The 16,284-nt window shown below is 43.8% G+C and overlaps 1 protein-coding gene and 1 pseudogene across 3 annotated transcripts in view; one reads left to right on the plus strand and one right to left on the minus strand.

Annotated features, from left to right (window-relative positions):
* The window catches only part of NID2 (nidogen 2), a 60,611-nt gene extending 48,356 nt beyond the window's left edge, over positions 1-12,255 (minus strand). Inside the window, exons 1-3 of one of the 2 annotated variants that reach the window (XM_081049421.1) lie at positions 11,928-12,255; positions 10,956-11,264; positions 2,453-2,685 (exon numbers count right to left, since the gene is read on the minus strand). In XM_081049421.1, the coding sequence (XP_080905547.1) occupies positions 2,453-2,685; positions 10,956-11,264; positions 11,928-12,158 (773 nt within the window). In that variant the 5' untranslated portion in view covers positions 12,159-12,255. The remainder of the gene's footprint in view (positions 1-2,452; positions 2,686-10,955; positions 11,265-11,927) is intronic. The other variant, XM_081049422.1, reaches the window with a different exon arrangement.
* A 758-nt stretch (positions 12,256-13,013) lies between these two features.
* LOC308497890 (cytoskeleton-associated protein 2-like) overlaps positions 13,014-16,284 on the plus strand; it is a 122,009-nt pseudogene continuing 118,738 nt past the window's right edge. Inside the window, exon 1 of the transcript in view lies at positions 13,014-13,171. The product of the transcript in view is annotated as a cytoskeleton-associated protein 2-like (transcript). The remainder of the gene's footprint in view (positions 13,172-16,284) is intronic.

Raw genomic sequence — 16,284 nt, forward strand, 5'->3', positions numbered from 1 at the left:
TATAGGAACAAACCACCATGAAATCTCAGTGTATTACCAGAAAAAAAAAAAAGAGTATTTAAAAAAAAAAAAAAAAGAAAATAGCAAAGGATATGGACAGACACATCACACACACACACAAAAAGAAAGATAAATGGCTATTAAACACATGAAGAAGTATTCAGTTTTAGTAGTAATCAAAGGAATTAGGGTAAAAATACAAACATTTTACACCTACCAGATGCACGAATAGTAAAAAGAATAGAAGCTTTTAGGGAGCAGACACTGTCAATCACAGCTCTACATGATTGGTGAGGATATAAGTTGGTATAATGTTTCTAAAGGGAAATGTGTTAATATATATCAGAATGTTAAACTGCATATATCTTTTCTCATCCATTCTACTTTTAAGAGAAATGAGAATCTGAGCAACATAGATTATGCAGTTTACTGCAACAATATTTATAAAAGGAAAAACCAGAAACAAGTTAAATGTTCATCAAGTTATTGTCTTAATAATAGAGGATCCATATATGCTATGTTTTATAGCCTTAAAATGATAATATAAACAGATATTGTACTGAAAGAGGGCCTAAGATAGCGATAAATGGGGAAATGCCACATGTATAGCAAAAGAACCATTTTGGTTTTTAGAATTTTTTACATATACCTAAATTCTGGAAGGACTGTTAACACTGGTTAGCAGTGATAATGGGTAATTTTTACTTTTATTTCTCATTATTCTTCATTGTTTGTATTTTATTTTATTTTTTACAGGAAGCATGGGTTACAATTAAGGAAAAATCCCTCTGTTAGTCATAACTATTCTCTGGTCAAGTTAACTCAGGTTTCTGGAAAGCATCAAAGATAAAAATGAGGGAAGGTATGGAGGGAAGTAAATGGAAGTGTGTTGTGTGTGTGTGTGTGTGTGTGTGTGTGTGTGTGTGATGTTTTTAGGGGTCTTTGGCCATGAGGGGATAGCACAACTTCTTTTCCCACAGGCTTTTTAGCACCTACTGCCTCCTGCACCCTGTGTATGTGTTAGCACTTATTCTAACACTCTGGAATTGTTGATTTATTTCGTCAGTCTACTAGAGGACAAGTTGCTAGTGTGCAGGGCCGGTGTCTTAGCCATCTTTGCTATCAAGTGCTTGGCCCTTTGTGAGCTCTCGAGAATATCTGAGGAGCAGAGACCCTGTACAGGGCCTCCAGGGTAGATGAGGCAGGTGGAACTCAAGGGAGAAAAAGCAAGGAGCTAAGTTTTCTCCAGAGTCGAGTGTCAAAGGCAGCCTAGATGGAGACCTAAAGATGACCAACGTGAGTCCTAAGAATGGAAAAGAAGACCAGAGTTCAGCATAAAATAAGTAGTTCAGAGCTCCAGATTTGTGCTTGACTTTCAGCTTTGCCACTTAAGAACAGATTATAGCAACTTTACTTCCCTAAGCTCATTTATCAAATTGAGAAAAGAGTCGACTTTACCTCCTAGGATTCCTGTGAGTTTTAATGAAGACAGCTTCTGGAATGTGTTTCTCATAACGTTTGGCAAATCGTAAGCTCTCAATACATGTCAGCTCTGAGTAACCATATTTGGTCGTGGGGCCCTCTCTCTGGTAGCTGAGCAGAGCAGATGCCATGCAAATGTGTAAGGAATATCCAGGAATAATGTAATGAAACTCAGAGGCAGTGAAGGGAGGATAAGTAGCCAAGGTGTTCTGTCTGGCTTCTAGACCAGTATTCAGAAATTCAGAAAGGACTAAAAGCAAAAACATGTTTTAAAGCCCTGAAATTAATAAACATCAACAGATGCTAACCCCTATACTGGTGTGATGTGGGCTGACAAAAGTGAAAGGGCTTATTATTGCACTCGCAAAGTAAGCCACTGGTGGGACCGAGGAACGCGCTCAGTCCTGGTGATCTCGTGGAAAACCAATCAGTACGATTTCAGATAATGAAGCTTGACAAATCCTGAGACTTCTAAAAATCTACCAATCTCTTTGTTTCCTTAATTACATTACTCTTGACTTAACTTTTAACATGTATCTGTCTAAAAGACTAAATCACAACATTCCCTGTGAAATAATTAACCTGGAAAAACCTCAATCAGGGCTGTCATATTTCTGGGTATTTTTATGTGTTTCCAAGAGCAATGTTTTCCACAGCAAGTCTCAGTGGCTCTGCAAATACACACACACACACACACACACACACACACACACACACACACACACACACTCTCACACAACACCCTTCTGTTTTAGGTATCTACAGCTAATAGATCAAGAAAAACAAAGGACCTTTTATATTTTAGTGAACTTGCTCCTCTCAGGGTCTAATCCAGTCCTGGTTTTGACTTGATTCCTTGCTTAGAAACCACCAAGGTATCATATAATGGTCTGATGGCCACTCAAGTTTGGGTAGCTTCTAAGGGTCCTTACATTCCAACAGGAAAGGACTTAAGCCCCGTGGCACTTACTGGTAGAGATTTTTCACAGACTGTTCGGTGCTAGTCAAGCTGAAATATGGTCCCTCTCTTTTCAGGTCACCGGCCTCCCCTCGGCAGAAGCCCACCCGGGCTGGAAGCTCGAGCTGGACATTGTAGGACTCTTTGGGGCGGGTTCCAAAGAACTGGAGGCCATTGGCAGGATAAAGAAAGAGGGCGTAGGTATCAGACTCATCAGATGCCAAAACTGCCTGAAAAGTATTCAGCTGTGAAGAAAAAAAAAAAAAAGGAAATATTCTTAATAAAACAAACAAGAAAAAGACCAGAATGCCAGAATGCAAGCAAAGCATCATAAAGTACAAAGGAATCTCCGCCTTCTTAGGATTTCTCCAAATTGTTTTTCTACATAAAATTCACTTCCTCTTTATATCATAATGTAATTTTATAAGTATATTATTATTATTATTATCTTTTACCAATTTAGATTAATAATTGAAATGTGCATAGGTTAAAAAAATAAAAGCACGGGTTAAGAAGATAACACCTTTGAAGATTTCAAACATCTCTCATCCAAACCTCTTTTGGAGCTGAGAGCAAATAGCAAACGTGCCTTGTGCATTCCCACCATCACTGCCCCCGTTTCCTGCCCTCGATGCTCATCTGGATCATTCATTCCTTCACCTATTTATCGAATGCCCATTGTGGGCAGGCCCTTGGCGATCAAAAGCCCTGCTTACTATTCTCACAGCCTCACTCTCTTTTCTATCTATCTTTTCACACCGACACCAGAGTTATCCTACCCTCATTTCAAAACGAGGAAACAAAGATACCGGGGCTCATAAACCTGCCTAAGGTGAGGTAGATAGTTCGGGGTGGTGGGCCACCCAGCTCAAGTCCATACCCCGCACCACTAGGCCATCCTAACTATTCCTGAGCACGCCATTTGAGGTGAGGTGTCACCTGCCCCAAACTTCTCTTTCCAGGTTCAGATTGGGTGCATCTCCATCAGACTATTTAATATTCCCCATTTGTCCCATGTACTCGGATGCTTCCATACTTTTACTCAAGTCTCCTGGGGCCTGGACACCCTCCTAACCTTCTAGTGCTGCCCCGCTGGGGTGTTTTGGGATTCCCTGCAGATTTACTTCTGCCCTCCATGACACCTTTGTGGGTGTTTCTAGTTAGCATTCACCTCATTTTGCCTGGTTAGCAGTTTATGTGTTTGCAAATTCGATTCGTCAATTCATTTCTACATTCATTCAAACAGCCAGGTGTCCACTGAGCACCAGACATGCTTGGTCCTGAAGAACCAAAGGACGAGACTCTGCCTCACAGCTTAGGAGAGGGAGACAGCCACAGCTGCAATTCTAGCAGAGTTATTGAAGGAGGGAGTAGAGGCCACCGAGCAGGGTATGTGCCCAAGACCTCGGGTTGGGTGGGGAGGCATCCCAGAGGCAGCCTGGGAAGACTAATAAACACAGCAGGAGCCAAAGCAACCCAGAAAGAGAGACCAGAAGCTGAATTAGCCATTAAGTCCACACCCAGGTCCTTACAGAATCACTCCTTAAAGTCCAGTTTCTCTCAGATTTTCAACAAGAAAACTTTTTGCCTTCATGTACATCCAGCTATTTACCTCTCTCCCAGAATGAGAACACCTCTCTCACTAAATCCCTGTCCTTTTACAAGTTGGCAGAGAACTGGGGAGATATTTATAAAAACCACTGCTTCCTAAATAATGTAACTCACAAAAAGTATTTAGTAGTAGGTAGTATTGTCTCCCCATTTCGCTAGACAGATAAAATTAGGCTCAGAGACCAGAATATCACAGTTTACTACATAAAGCATCCAACACGAGGAACATGGCCTGTATTTTGATCTGTCCTGGGCCCTTCCCCATATGGTGCTCAAGCTCTTTCCTAATGTCAATTCTTCCTTTCCATGTTTAATTTCAAAGTATAGTCGTGAGGTTTTGCTTATAGGACAAAGAAACTCAGGTGTAAAATGCTTTTCAAAAAAAAACAAAACACTACAACCTTTCTTTTAGTCTCTAAAATAGAAAAGGTCACCTTGCTTGGCTTTGCTCCTTGCTTTTCTTTCTTTAAGTTCACAAACTTAAAGTTAAGGAGTGTGTGTGTGGGGGGGGCGGGGAAACAGAGGGTGTTAGTATATTTATTGTTGTAGTTGTTGATTGTTTCATCAGCAAAGCTTGACTTTTCCAAAAACAAAAGGAAAGGGATGTTTTCTAGAATTTCTCAAAGTTGGGAAGCCAGAACTTCTGCCAAATGTAAACAAAGGCTGTTCTGCCTCATGTCTATATGTAATACAGAGGGTGCCAAAAAAAAATGTGTACACATTTTAAGAAAGGAAAAAACTGTATTAAAATTGTAATATTCAATATATACCAACAACAAAAGATGACTACAAGTCATGTTTGACTTCTGCAATGACAAGAGGTGCTCAAAGTGGTTCCCATCGGCGTAATTTTAATCGTTCTTTTCCTTTCTTAAAATGTGTATACTTTTTTTGGCTCCCTCTGGATATACTACATCATCAATTAATGTTGATTCAATAACATCAGAGTTTTACTTTAGTCAGAATAAATAAAGTTCAACTAGGGAAAGCAAAGTACTCAAGGAAGGAGAAAGGAACTGTTTCAAACAGCTAAGCTTTCAAAGCTCCTGGCATTGATTGTCCGCAATAAATGTGAGATAGGAAAAAAATCCTGGTTCTAAGTTTAGAGAAATTCAATGAGATAAGGAGGGCCTATAGATTGTGAAGGAATTGAAGGGGATGGGGGAGGAAGGCAAGGGGAAAGTAAACAGAGCTGTAAAGGGTAGTCTGGCTTTTATGGTGGTGTCTGGGTATTTAGCACTTAGTTTTATTCTTTCAGTTAGTCAGTCAACAAATTCATTTCAGTGAAAATGTATTCAATGTCTTTTACAAGCCATCCCTGAGACAAGCACTTATTACAGGTGGCAAGCATTTAATCTACTTGTCTCCACTGAGACTGACAAATAGAAGAAGAATTTTAAATAGAATTTAGGATCCCACAGTGCACACCAAAAGACTTTGGCTGTTTAAAAACCACCCATACACCAAATGATCACTTTTAAAGTTCTCTTTCAGTTCCACAAAATTCAACAACTAATTGCTAAAGAGTTCCCTTCATGAAGTCCTGAAGGGCTGCTCCTTCTCCCAAAGTACTCCCTTCCTGACTGCCAGACCGAAAAGGTCTTCACATTCCTAGAGACAAGCCTTTGCAAGAAACCTACATGCTCTGTCTCTGAAGGGAAAACCTCACATGGGCTGCAAACCCCACAAAAGGGTCATCGGTTCCCAAATCTCCCATAGAGGAGACAGGGGGCCTCCATGGAAGGAGGAGCAGCACAGAGAGGATCAGGGTCAGTGGCTGCCAAGCTTCAAGGTATCCGCCATCCTGTTATCAGAAAGAGAGAAAAGCCAGAACCCTCAGCAGACCAGGCAGAAGGTGGTATAGGGTATCGCCAGTCAACGCTGACCCGACACTCGGCAGAGTAAAGCTGATGGGTACAAAACATGCCCATCAGATTTCCTAATTTTTTTCAATTTATTTAATTAGTTTCAGTCATCTAACAAAAATTCAGAACCTTGCCATCCCTGTCCTAAAGGGATTTGCCTATGGTGGTTTACAAAAATCACAATGAAAATTAATCAGTAGGGTGACTCCTAAAGGGTCACAAAGTTCTCTTTTTTATCTTGCTTAGGGTCACATGCTCTCTGCAATTGTCCTATCGCTGACTTCTGGCCTCCAGTGTTTGGTGTCAATACTAACCTCCATTCCTTAGTATAATTCTCAGTCTCCCGTTACCTGTATGACAGTCACATACATGACTTTCCCTTATTCATTTTCTGTCCTAAATCCTATAGATCCCGCCAAACATTCAAAGATAAATGCTTAGTGCTGTCACATCCCTAATATTATATGCTTTCAGACACTTAACCTTTAGCAAAACTTCAGCAGCCTTTCTTTAATGAATTTCCTTTTCTGTCTTTATTCTCTATGTCTTCATAGTTATGTCTCAGACTCAGGTTAAACTCTTTCAGATAGACTGCAAACCTCCTCTATCCTGGGCATCAGCTCCAGAAGTCAAAAAGTTATAACAAGTCCTGCTTTTACCTCTCACTCTCTCTCTGTGGATCCAATGCCCTCCGTCAATTACTATCATCCTTTGAAATGAGTCCACGTGACTCAATCCCTACATGGAGGTCGCCAATGGCCACCATCCTGCTCATTTTATGTTACTACCCCACAAATCCTGTCATCCATTTTTCCAGCCTCAGTTCTTCCAGCCTTCTCCCAGGATACTACCTTGCTCAGAACAATCTCTCCTGCTACCTCATTCTCAAGATCCATTCTTTCAGCTCTTTCAGTCCAACTTAAAATCCAGGTCAAGAAAACATTCTCCCACAGATCTGTGTAATCCAGTTCTCGCTAACCTCCATCCCTCAAACAATAACAAAACAATACTCCTGCCCCCACCCCTCCCCCCAAAAAAACACAGCTAAAGTCATCACTGGTCCTTTTTATGTCTCCTGTCAATAAGTTCTTTGAAGGTCAATACCGTGATTTTGTTGCTCCGTGAAGTACCTTCTTTGCTCCGTGAAGTTCAAGGAGTCCCAGATTAACTGAATTGATAAACACTATTTGTTCATACTATTTTAGATGTGGTTACATCTTGACATTCCTGCAATATCAGCTACAACGTCCTGTCACACCCATGAATATCCAAGGGCAACAAGTGAAATTGTTTTAAATGGTAAAGATGCCATTCCTCTGATGTCTTCAAGTTTCCATTAACTTTGCAACATAAGGTTAGTATGTCCAGTTTTAAGAAAGTCATGCAGAACTCACACAGTCTTTCAAGCAAGGTAGAGTATTATTTGCCAAAATCTACCTCCAAAGAACTATTAAAACAAGAAGTCAAGTCACAGAGCTCTTCAAAGTAATCAGAAGAAGCTTCAACATGGGTAATTGAAAAAACATACTCTCTCCAAACAGAATCCTCATCTCCTTTGTCAATGAAACAAATTCTGAAGCCAGCTTAGCATATGGCAATGTCTGAAGATTGATTTTAATTGGAAAAGTGAAAGAGAGATGGAATCTATAAATCTTCCCGCATTCCCCATCCAGAAAAGCCCAGATGGAAATTGCAATTCAGAAAACCTTGTATTTAAAGAGTTCTTATGTAAAGGACTTGAATCACAGCATCCTGATAAGATAAAGAAATAAAAGAACCAGAACCTGGTCCCATCAAGCCAACGAAAGTGAACACAGATTGGCCACGCCAGCTAGGTGTAAGGGACTACAGTGGCTACCTAAAAATGTCACTTTAGTTAATTCTCACAATAATCCTGTAAGTTAGGCAATGCTACACCATTTTACAGGTGAGGAAACTAAGACTGAGTCACTGCTTCCAAAATCACTGGGTAACCTTTCATAAACACTTTTTGTTTCAAAAATGTTTTTATCTTTGTTATTGTTGTCTTCACAGCCAACCTGAAAGTTGGATAAGAGATACATTATTCCCATGCTACAGATGAAATTGAAAAAAATAATTAACAAAGTCACCTTGTCTATATTGTAATTTTTGGTTTTAAATAAGCCCTGACAAGATTGGGACTTAAAGCTATAGCATGATTTCATCACCCCAGAGCTTCTGTGCAACTGCTCATCTCCCCTATTCATCTCACTCAATTGAACTTTCTTTTATCTGTTGAAAAAATAAGACAGATACAGCTGATTCTCTCCAGAGTATTGAAATACTAACTTAGAAGTAATGAGACCTCAATAGTGTCCTTGGCAGCAAGGACATTCCAAATTCATTCTTCCTTTGAATGAAATATGGTCCCAAGGATTCTTATGGTACTAAGATGACATCAAGACAATAAAACTCCAGCCTTATTTATTGGAAGTCTTTGGAAAAAGCACAACTATTGTTGTGTCTACCTTCATCACTTGTGCCAAGGGGATGGGTCTTGTGTGAAAAGTCTGGGTAAAAGCAACCACAATCAAAAAAATAGTAAGTATCAGGAAATCTGTGTTCTTAACCTGTCTTTGCCTCACTAAGAGCAGAATTCTGGATAATAGCATTAACTTCTATTTGCCATTATCTGTGAAATGCAAACAAAAAGTCTTGTACTTATAGGATTGTTGTGGGAAGACAGTATGAAAGAATATTGTTATCAGAATTAAAAGGATAGCTTGAATAAACAACCTGTATTGTAAGTGTCTAAGCAGTCGATCTTTTCTTTTATGCCCTCACCTTCTCAATACAGAGCTCAGAAAGAGCTCTTTTACCAAAAAAAAAAGAAAAGAAAAATCAATCCCCTGCTTAAAATCCTTCAAAATCTGCCCAGTGCCAAAGAACCAAGCCCAAACTCCCAGCACAGCATGATCTGGCCCCACCCCATGGTCTTTCCAGCCTCCTGTCTCACCACCCTTCCTCTTCAGTAATAATATACCTCATGTAATGCCCCAGACACATTCTACTTTACATCACATGGGTGATATATCAACTCAGATTCAAAGCTACTTCCTCACTGAAACCTTCCCAGATTACGTCCCCTAACCAGGGAGGGTTAGAGTTAATCTCCTTAAATCAAGATGCTACTATATTTATCATATTGAACAAATAATCAATGTCTTTACTAAACTATGAGATCCTTGGAAGTAAAGAATATGTACTTTCATCATGTCTATAACAGTCCTGACATACAGCAAGTGTGCAAAAAAGGTTTGTTGGATGAATAAATTTCAACTATGTTTAAATGTAAATTACCCCTATATGAATATGCCATATATAAGATACACGTTTTTAAAACAGGCTGGAAGAAAATACAAAGTATTAGCAGTGGTGACCTCTGGTTGGTGAAATAATAAATAATGTTTATTTTATTATTTTAAAATAAATCTAAACTTTTTTATTATAGATGAGTTATACTTAATTTTAAGTATTTTTTAAATTTATAAAAAATGAATGAATGCAACATAATGATGGGGCCTTACTTTATTCAACTTTTTGCAACCCTCCATCTAGCTCAGTGCGCCCTGCACAAAGGAGGTGCTCAATATATTTGTTTGAATTGAATATATTCTGTTGAATTGGATAACTAAAATATCAAATCATATATTTAAGAAATTATTCAATAAACAAAACTAGATGTTGCCTGACAAAAAAACAATGAATGGCAAAAAATCATAAATTCAAACACTTTTTATTTCTAGATCTTCTTTGCTTAGTATCCCCTTCAGGAACTATTTCTCTTGCAGAGCACAAAACAAGAATGACCACCATCTTGAACTACTCGGTGAGAATGGACAAACTACTTAATCTCTCAGAGAGAAGATATGCCAGCTTTCTGTAGCTAAGAAACACTTTGATGAATTCAAATAGAGATAAATTGTAAGACTTTCAACCGTTGGAGTATGACACTTTAGATTCAGGTCTAATTTCACGTGAGGAAGCCCTTACTTACTCTAGGAATGAGGCAGTCCACCATTTGCCAAGCCACCCTGGCCCCCATGTAATGTCCATTTGGAGTACTTTAAATGTTGTTGCCAAGCCTGAAGACTGGAAGCTTGGGTTGTTTAACTTTCTCAGGTAGAGACTATAAAACAAATGGAGGAAAGTCTCCTGCAAACTAGGGGGCATGTAACCTGGTACATGGAGGGCAAGTTGCAAAGTGACCGAGAACCTTATAAAAAGTGCATCTTCTTGGGTCCCCAATTCCACATCCTGGAATGTCAACTAAGGACAAGCATAAAGATCTAGTTTGAAAAAAAAAGTGCTTCACAAAATTATTTATAATGAAAAACTGGAAATAACCTTAATGACCACTGGGCACAGTGGTAAATACACTGGATAAAATATTATGCAGACCTTATAAATGATGCTGTAGAAATGGATTTACCGACATTGAAACATATTCACAATATACTATGTAGTGGGGGGAAAGTAGGCTACAAAACAGTATGTGCAGTGTGAACCCATCATTGTTAATAGACAGTGACAGATAAATATAGATATTGATGGGGAAAAATCCTCTGGGAGGAAGTACACAGGAAAATGTTTAACAGTGGTTATCTTTGAATGATAGGAAAATGAGTGGTTGTTCTTTTTTAAATTGCCTGTATTTGCTTATGTTTTTCTTTCAACAAACATATAATTAGAAATAATTCTTGTATATTTAGAGGTGATTCTAAAAATAAACAACCAAACAGTAAAGCACCTTATGTTCTGAGGGCCTTCTGCATCTGCACTGGGGCCCTCTTATCCCCTAAGCACTTTTCCTTGCTAGAAGTGACCACGTCTCAGGTCCTCAGTGGAAGCCTGGAGATTTCACTTCCAAGCCACTTTAGCCCTGGTGCCACCAAAGGATACATCAAGTTCAGCGCCAGGGCAGATTCAAAAACCTCCAAGCCATTCCCTGGGTTCCAGCCTAGAATACAAGCCTATCCCTCAATTGGCTCAGCAGCCAAGCAACCCTTGCCACGTACCTGTCCCGAGGGCGGCATCCCGCGGGTGGCCTCTTGGTAGGCGCCCACCTGCTCCCAGGTGGCCAAGAAGGCGTGGGTAGGGGTGAAGTGCGCTGCTCCGCGCGGGAAGGCTGCGCGCACATAGTGGGCGGCCAGGCCCAACACCTCCGGAGAAGTGTCCTCGCGGTACAGGACTCGGCCCCTGCCCTGGCTCGTGTCAATGTCGGCCAGAAAGGGAGCAATGGCCGGGAAGTCCGTGGGGAAACCATCGTCCACATACTGGGTCTCCCTGGGGAAGTCCTGGGTGGAGATGATGCCGTTGGTGCCCACCTGGGGGAGAGGAATGGGACAAAAGGGGGACAAATGGTCACTTCGCTGCAGGAAGCCACGGGCGGCTACCACAGGTCCAGACCTGCGCGACCACCCTGCTCCGCACGAAGGGAAGGGAACCGCCCCGGGCATGAAGCTCCCGTTTCCCCATCAGCTGGGAGCCCGATTCCGGGTGCAAGGCGACCAGCGCAACTTCAGCCACTGTCCCACCCGCCACTCCTACCCTACAGCGCGATACAATGGGTCCAGGAGCCCCCAAACTAGTTCTTGTATCTTCTCACTTCCCGCACAACCCCGGAGAAAATCTTAGGGTCCGAGGAGGGAGCCCCTCAGCTCTGCGGACGTGCACAGCCTTCTAGCTGTCCTAACTGGGAACCCCACTGGCCGCCCGAGCTCCCCCACCTCCATTGCTGCCTCAGGCACTTATGTGGCCGCGAGCAGTTCTTGCTCTCTCCCTCGAGGTAAGGGAAGGCAGCGGGTCCGGCAGCAGCATCGCTGCAAAGCCAGGTCCCGCTCCAGGGGCGCTACGGGACAGCCAGGCGCGCGGATCACTTCCTTCCCTCCGAAGACACGGGCTCGGTGAGAACCACACACTACGTGGACCCCTGGGAAGAAGCTGCCAGAAATCTGCCGAATCCCGCACCCAGAGGAGGCCGAACTTACGTAGAGGTAGCTGAACTGGGCTTCGTAGAAGCGCAGGGGACTCGCCAGCTGTACGGCGGCGGAGCTTTCGTCGTCGCCTTCCTGCAGGAGCTGGTCCCCCCGCGACTGCCCGTAGGGGAAGAGGTCTACGGGGTGCAGCGCCGCGGCCCTGGACAGCTGCAGCAGCAGCAGCAGCAACGACGGCGGAGGCGACAGCAGCGCCTGCCGCCCAGCCGCCCGGTGCCCCCGCATGCTCGCTTCGCCCCTGAACTGCTCGGCCGCCCCGCGCCCCGGCCCTGCCCGCTGGCCCACTGGCGGCGCCGCGCCAGCCTCCAACCTGGATCTCCGCGGGCGCCCGGGTGGGGCGGGGCTCCCGGCCTCCCCAGCGCGTTGACTGGCTGCGGCCCTCGGCCAGGGACCAATCACGGACTCTGAGAAAGTGCGACAGCGGCTCCCACATCTGGTTCTCGTTAAATGTGTTCTAAGGCAGCAGTGACGGAAACGGCCCCGCTGTTACCCCTGGCGAGGTAAAAGCCCCCGGCCGGGGCTGCCCGAGCCGCTCCGTCTCCCCCGCCTCCTCTCCCCGAGACCTCCCGGGGTCACTCCCGCCCTCCTGTCGGGGCTGCCCCGCGTTCCCCGCGAGCCCCGCCCCCGGGACCCAAGGGCCCGCCAGGTCCGAAGGCAGCGTCGCTCCGGGAGATGACCTCAGCGCGAAGGGGGCCGAGCGGCCAGGGCGGGGCTGTGTGCTGGAGTTACGGTTTGCCCCCTGCCCTGGGGTCCTGGGAGCCCGTGGTCCTCGAGGCCAGCCCTCGGGCCGAGGAGCAAAGGGACATTGTCGCACCCTCACCCACTGCAACCGCTTTGCTCCACCCAGAGACGCCCTGCCGAGAAGTGCGCCTTTGTAGGAAGCCGAGGGGCTGACTCCTCCCGGAGGACTGGGCCACCCGGCCAGAACGCTCACCAGTCCGGGTCGAAAGCGCTGTTTACCTTCCCCGGGGAAAACCGCACCCGGGAAGAACATGAAAAGCGACTGTGTGTGATCGGCTCCGTCTGGGGCATGCGAGGAGGCATCCCTTTTGGGCACTGAGCAGAAATGGGAGAGGCACCATGGTGGTGGGGGGGGGGGACCCTGGGGGGGACCCTGGGAGGGACCAGGGGTTCTCTCCCCACTGCCTACAGGCTTCGGAGCTGCCTTTGCCAGCGGACACCGAGGTGGAACCTGAGCCGCTCCGCGGGACTGGAAACCGCACAAACCAGCTGCGCGGGTATGGGGGAACCCCATCCACCCTAAACATTCCCTCTGCGAAGCAGGAGCCGGACAAGATTTTATTACCACTTCTGTTGTCAACAGTTGACGTTTCCCGGATAGTCTGTTTTGTCTCTCCAGCCCCCCATGGGGTCCTTGGTAGCAAAGGTATGTAAAAAGAAGGAAAAAAGCAAACCCTTGGAATTGCCTCCAGGGACGCTCAAAAGATAGATTTCTCTTTGTGGGTGTTTATTCCAGTTGTACAAATCCTCTTGGGCCCACAGGGCCAAACCCTAAAAACTTTGACGATATCAGCTTATGAGACTCACAGAAGGGATACTAAATGGAAAATTGGCCAAAGCCGTTTGCTTCCTCAGACTGTGGAGAGTTATGTATTTGGTGTTACAAAATGTATTTCAGCTTGCACATATATGTTATTTCTTTGGGGGAATAGGTATTTTCATTATACTAAGGAAATGAAGGCTCAAAGACATGCGGTGACTTGACTTGCCCATGGTCACCTAAGTTACTCGTTAATATGAAATCCTTCACTGGTTTTCCAGTTTTTCCAACTCTCTCAACTGAACATCATCATCATCATCGCCAACAGTTCTTTGGTGGTACCATGTTTCCCTGAACTGGAAAAATAAGCCCTAGCATGATTTTTCAGGATGACATCCCCTGAATATAAGCCCTAATGCGTCCTTTGGAGCAAAAATTAATATAAGACCTGGTCTTACTTTCAGGGAAACATGATAATAAGCTATAAATTAGGTAGGGGCTGAGGCAGACCCTAAGATGGTCCCCAATAATCCCCATTTCCTTGTGTTCCTTGCCCTGTGTTAGCCCCTCCCCTGGAGTGTGGGCTGGCCTTGTGACATCTAATGCATACAATGTGGCAACAGTGCTAAGTCACTTCAGTGATTAGACGACATCTGTCTTGCTAGCAGATTCTCACTGGCTTTAATGAAGGAAGCTGTTATGTTGAGAAGGTCAACGTGGCAAGGAACTGAGGCCGCCCCTGGCCAACAGCCAGCAAGGCACTATATTCTGCCAACAAGCATGTAAGCAAGCTTGGAAGTGGATCCTTTCTCAGTCATGTCTTGAGATGACACCTTAGCTCTGGCTGACACTTTGCAGCTTTCTGCTAGACCCTGATGCTGAGGACCCCGCTAAGCAGGACATAGGTTCCAGAACCACAGAAACTGCAAGAATTTAATGTGTATTGTTTCCAGCTGTTATGGTTTGGGATAACTTGTTACGCAGCAATAGCTAAGTAATGCAGCAATATAGCTAGATAATACAGCCAGACATGATGCTAAGGTAACTAAGACTGAGAAGGGGGGGAAACGTCAGTTATTGTTACATGGCTGGTACCAGAGCTGGGATATAAAGTCAGTTCTGTCTGATTTCTAAACCTCTGCTCTTAAAGCACGAAATCATATTGCCACAAGGCCCCTTGCGAGGTAGTTCTAGCCTACCTCTCTAAGTTCAGCTCAGGCCATAGCCCCCCTTTCAGCTGAGACTTTAGTTCTCAATTGCAACCTCCTATTTATGGTTTGGTTTATCCTTACATGCTAGTCCCTCTACTATGATGCTTTTCCCAACCAATCACATCTAGCCAACACTCACTCATCCTTCAAGACTTGAATCAAAATCCTTCAGGAAGCTTTTCTGGAAAGCACAGTTTGATTTAGAAACCCCTTCTCATGTGTCCATGTGCTTTGTGCTGGCCATTATAGTTCCAGAATCCCTGATTGTCACATGTCCCCCTCGCCACCACCAACACACTTTGAGGGCAGGGACTTTGTTTTATTCACAGCGTGCCGCAGTGCTTGACTAGCACATTGAATGAAGCTTTAAGAAATGTTTATTGAATGAGAGAAGACAAGCAAGCAAACCTGGGGCTAGGATCCATGTCTGTTGGCTCAGTAAAACATTCTTTCCCCAGCACCACCTTTCCTGCTAACTTGACCTGAGTTTTCTAATCCTCTTTACCAGGTTGCCTAGCAACTCACCTACCACTGCTGTCCAGTTTTTGTCATTCTTTCATTCATTCATCCATTCAAAAACTATTTCCTGCAAGTTTACCAGGACAAATATAACTCTGCAAGAAATAACGGAGTGCAAGATGTGACCCCGACCTAAAGGAACTCATGATCTGGGAAAACAAAGCATAAAGATGAAAAAAGAAGCAACACTGCAATATAACATGGATTTAGCAGCAAAACAAGCAAAAGGGGCCTTTGAACCAAGAGGAGGTTACAAATTTTTGCATTTGGTGCCGAGTACAAAGAAGTAGATCCAATAGGGAAGAGGCTGATCTGAGCAGTCCTGGCTCCCTGTCTGCATGAAGTGGCTGAATTCTCCTTGAAATATGAGGCTTTGGACAGCTTTGCTTCAGCAGACATTCCTTTGAGCTCTTATTCTAGTAGTATTTTTAAAAGACTCTATGGCACCAAAAGAGTGGTTTTTACTTTAAAATGTCACTCTGCGTCTTGGGGAAAAGAAAAAATTTGTCATAGCTATTTCACTGGTCTAAGTAAATACTGAAGAAATACTTCTCTTGTATCCACAGTTCCAGAGTAGGATTTCCGTGACTGGCCAGACTGGCTGAAAAGGCAGAGAGAGGGCCCCTTTCAGGCTGGAGGTTAGAGGAGACTTCTGTAGAAGTTTTTAGCCCTCTTGGATTGGGTCTTCACAGTATACCTGAGCATTGCTTGAGAGGTAAGATTATTTAGATGCAGGATTTTTATCCCAAGCCAGGGATGGTACCAGATGCCTTGCCGATAGACCTCCGCAAGAGTCTCCACAGTTGTGTTTTTGCATGGCTATATTTCTATAATAAACACCAAGACTTTCAGAATGATGATAGTTCCTGTTATTTTAATCAAGAGAATGAAAACACATTTGCTCCACAGTGTGGCAAATAGATGTTGGTATTTAAGAGCAAGTATAGCACTGACTGATGTGTGTCCATATTTGTGTTGGAGGTACGCTTGGCAGAAAATGTTCTGGTTCTTGTTGCACACAGTGATTCTTTGCATAACTTTACTATCCTTTAAATTCCAGGATGGGTGTGTGAGCATGTAGAAAGAATAGTTGTATAAATTAGCACATCTCCACAGACTT

This window comes from Rhinolophus hipposideros (genome assembly GCF_964194185.1).
Source record: "Rhinolophus hipposideros genome assembly, chromosome: 5".
NCBI classification, from domain to species: domain Eukaryota; kingdom Metazoa; phylum Chordata; class Mammalia; order Chiroptera; family Rhinolophidae; genus Rhinolophus; species Rhinolophus hipposideros.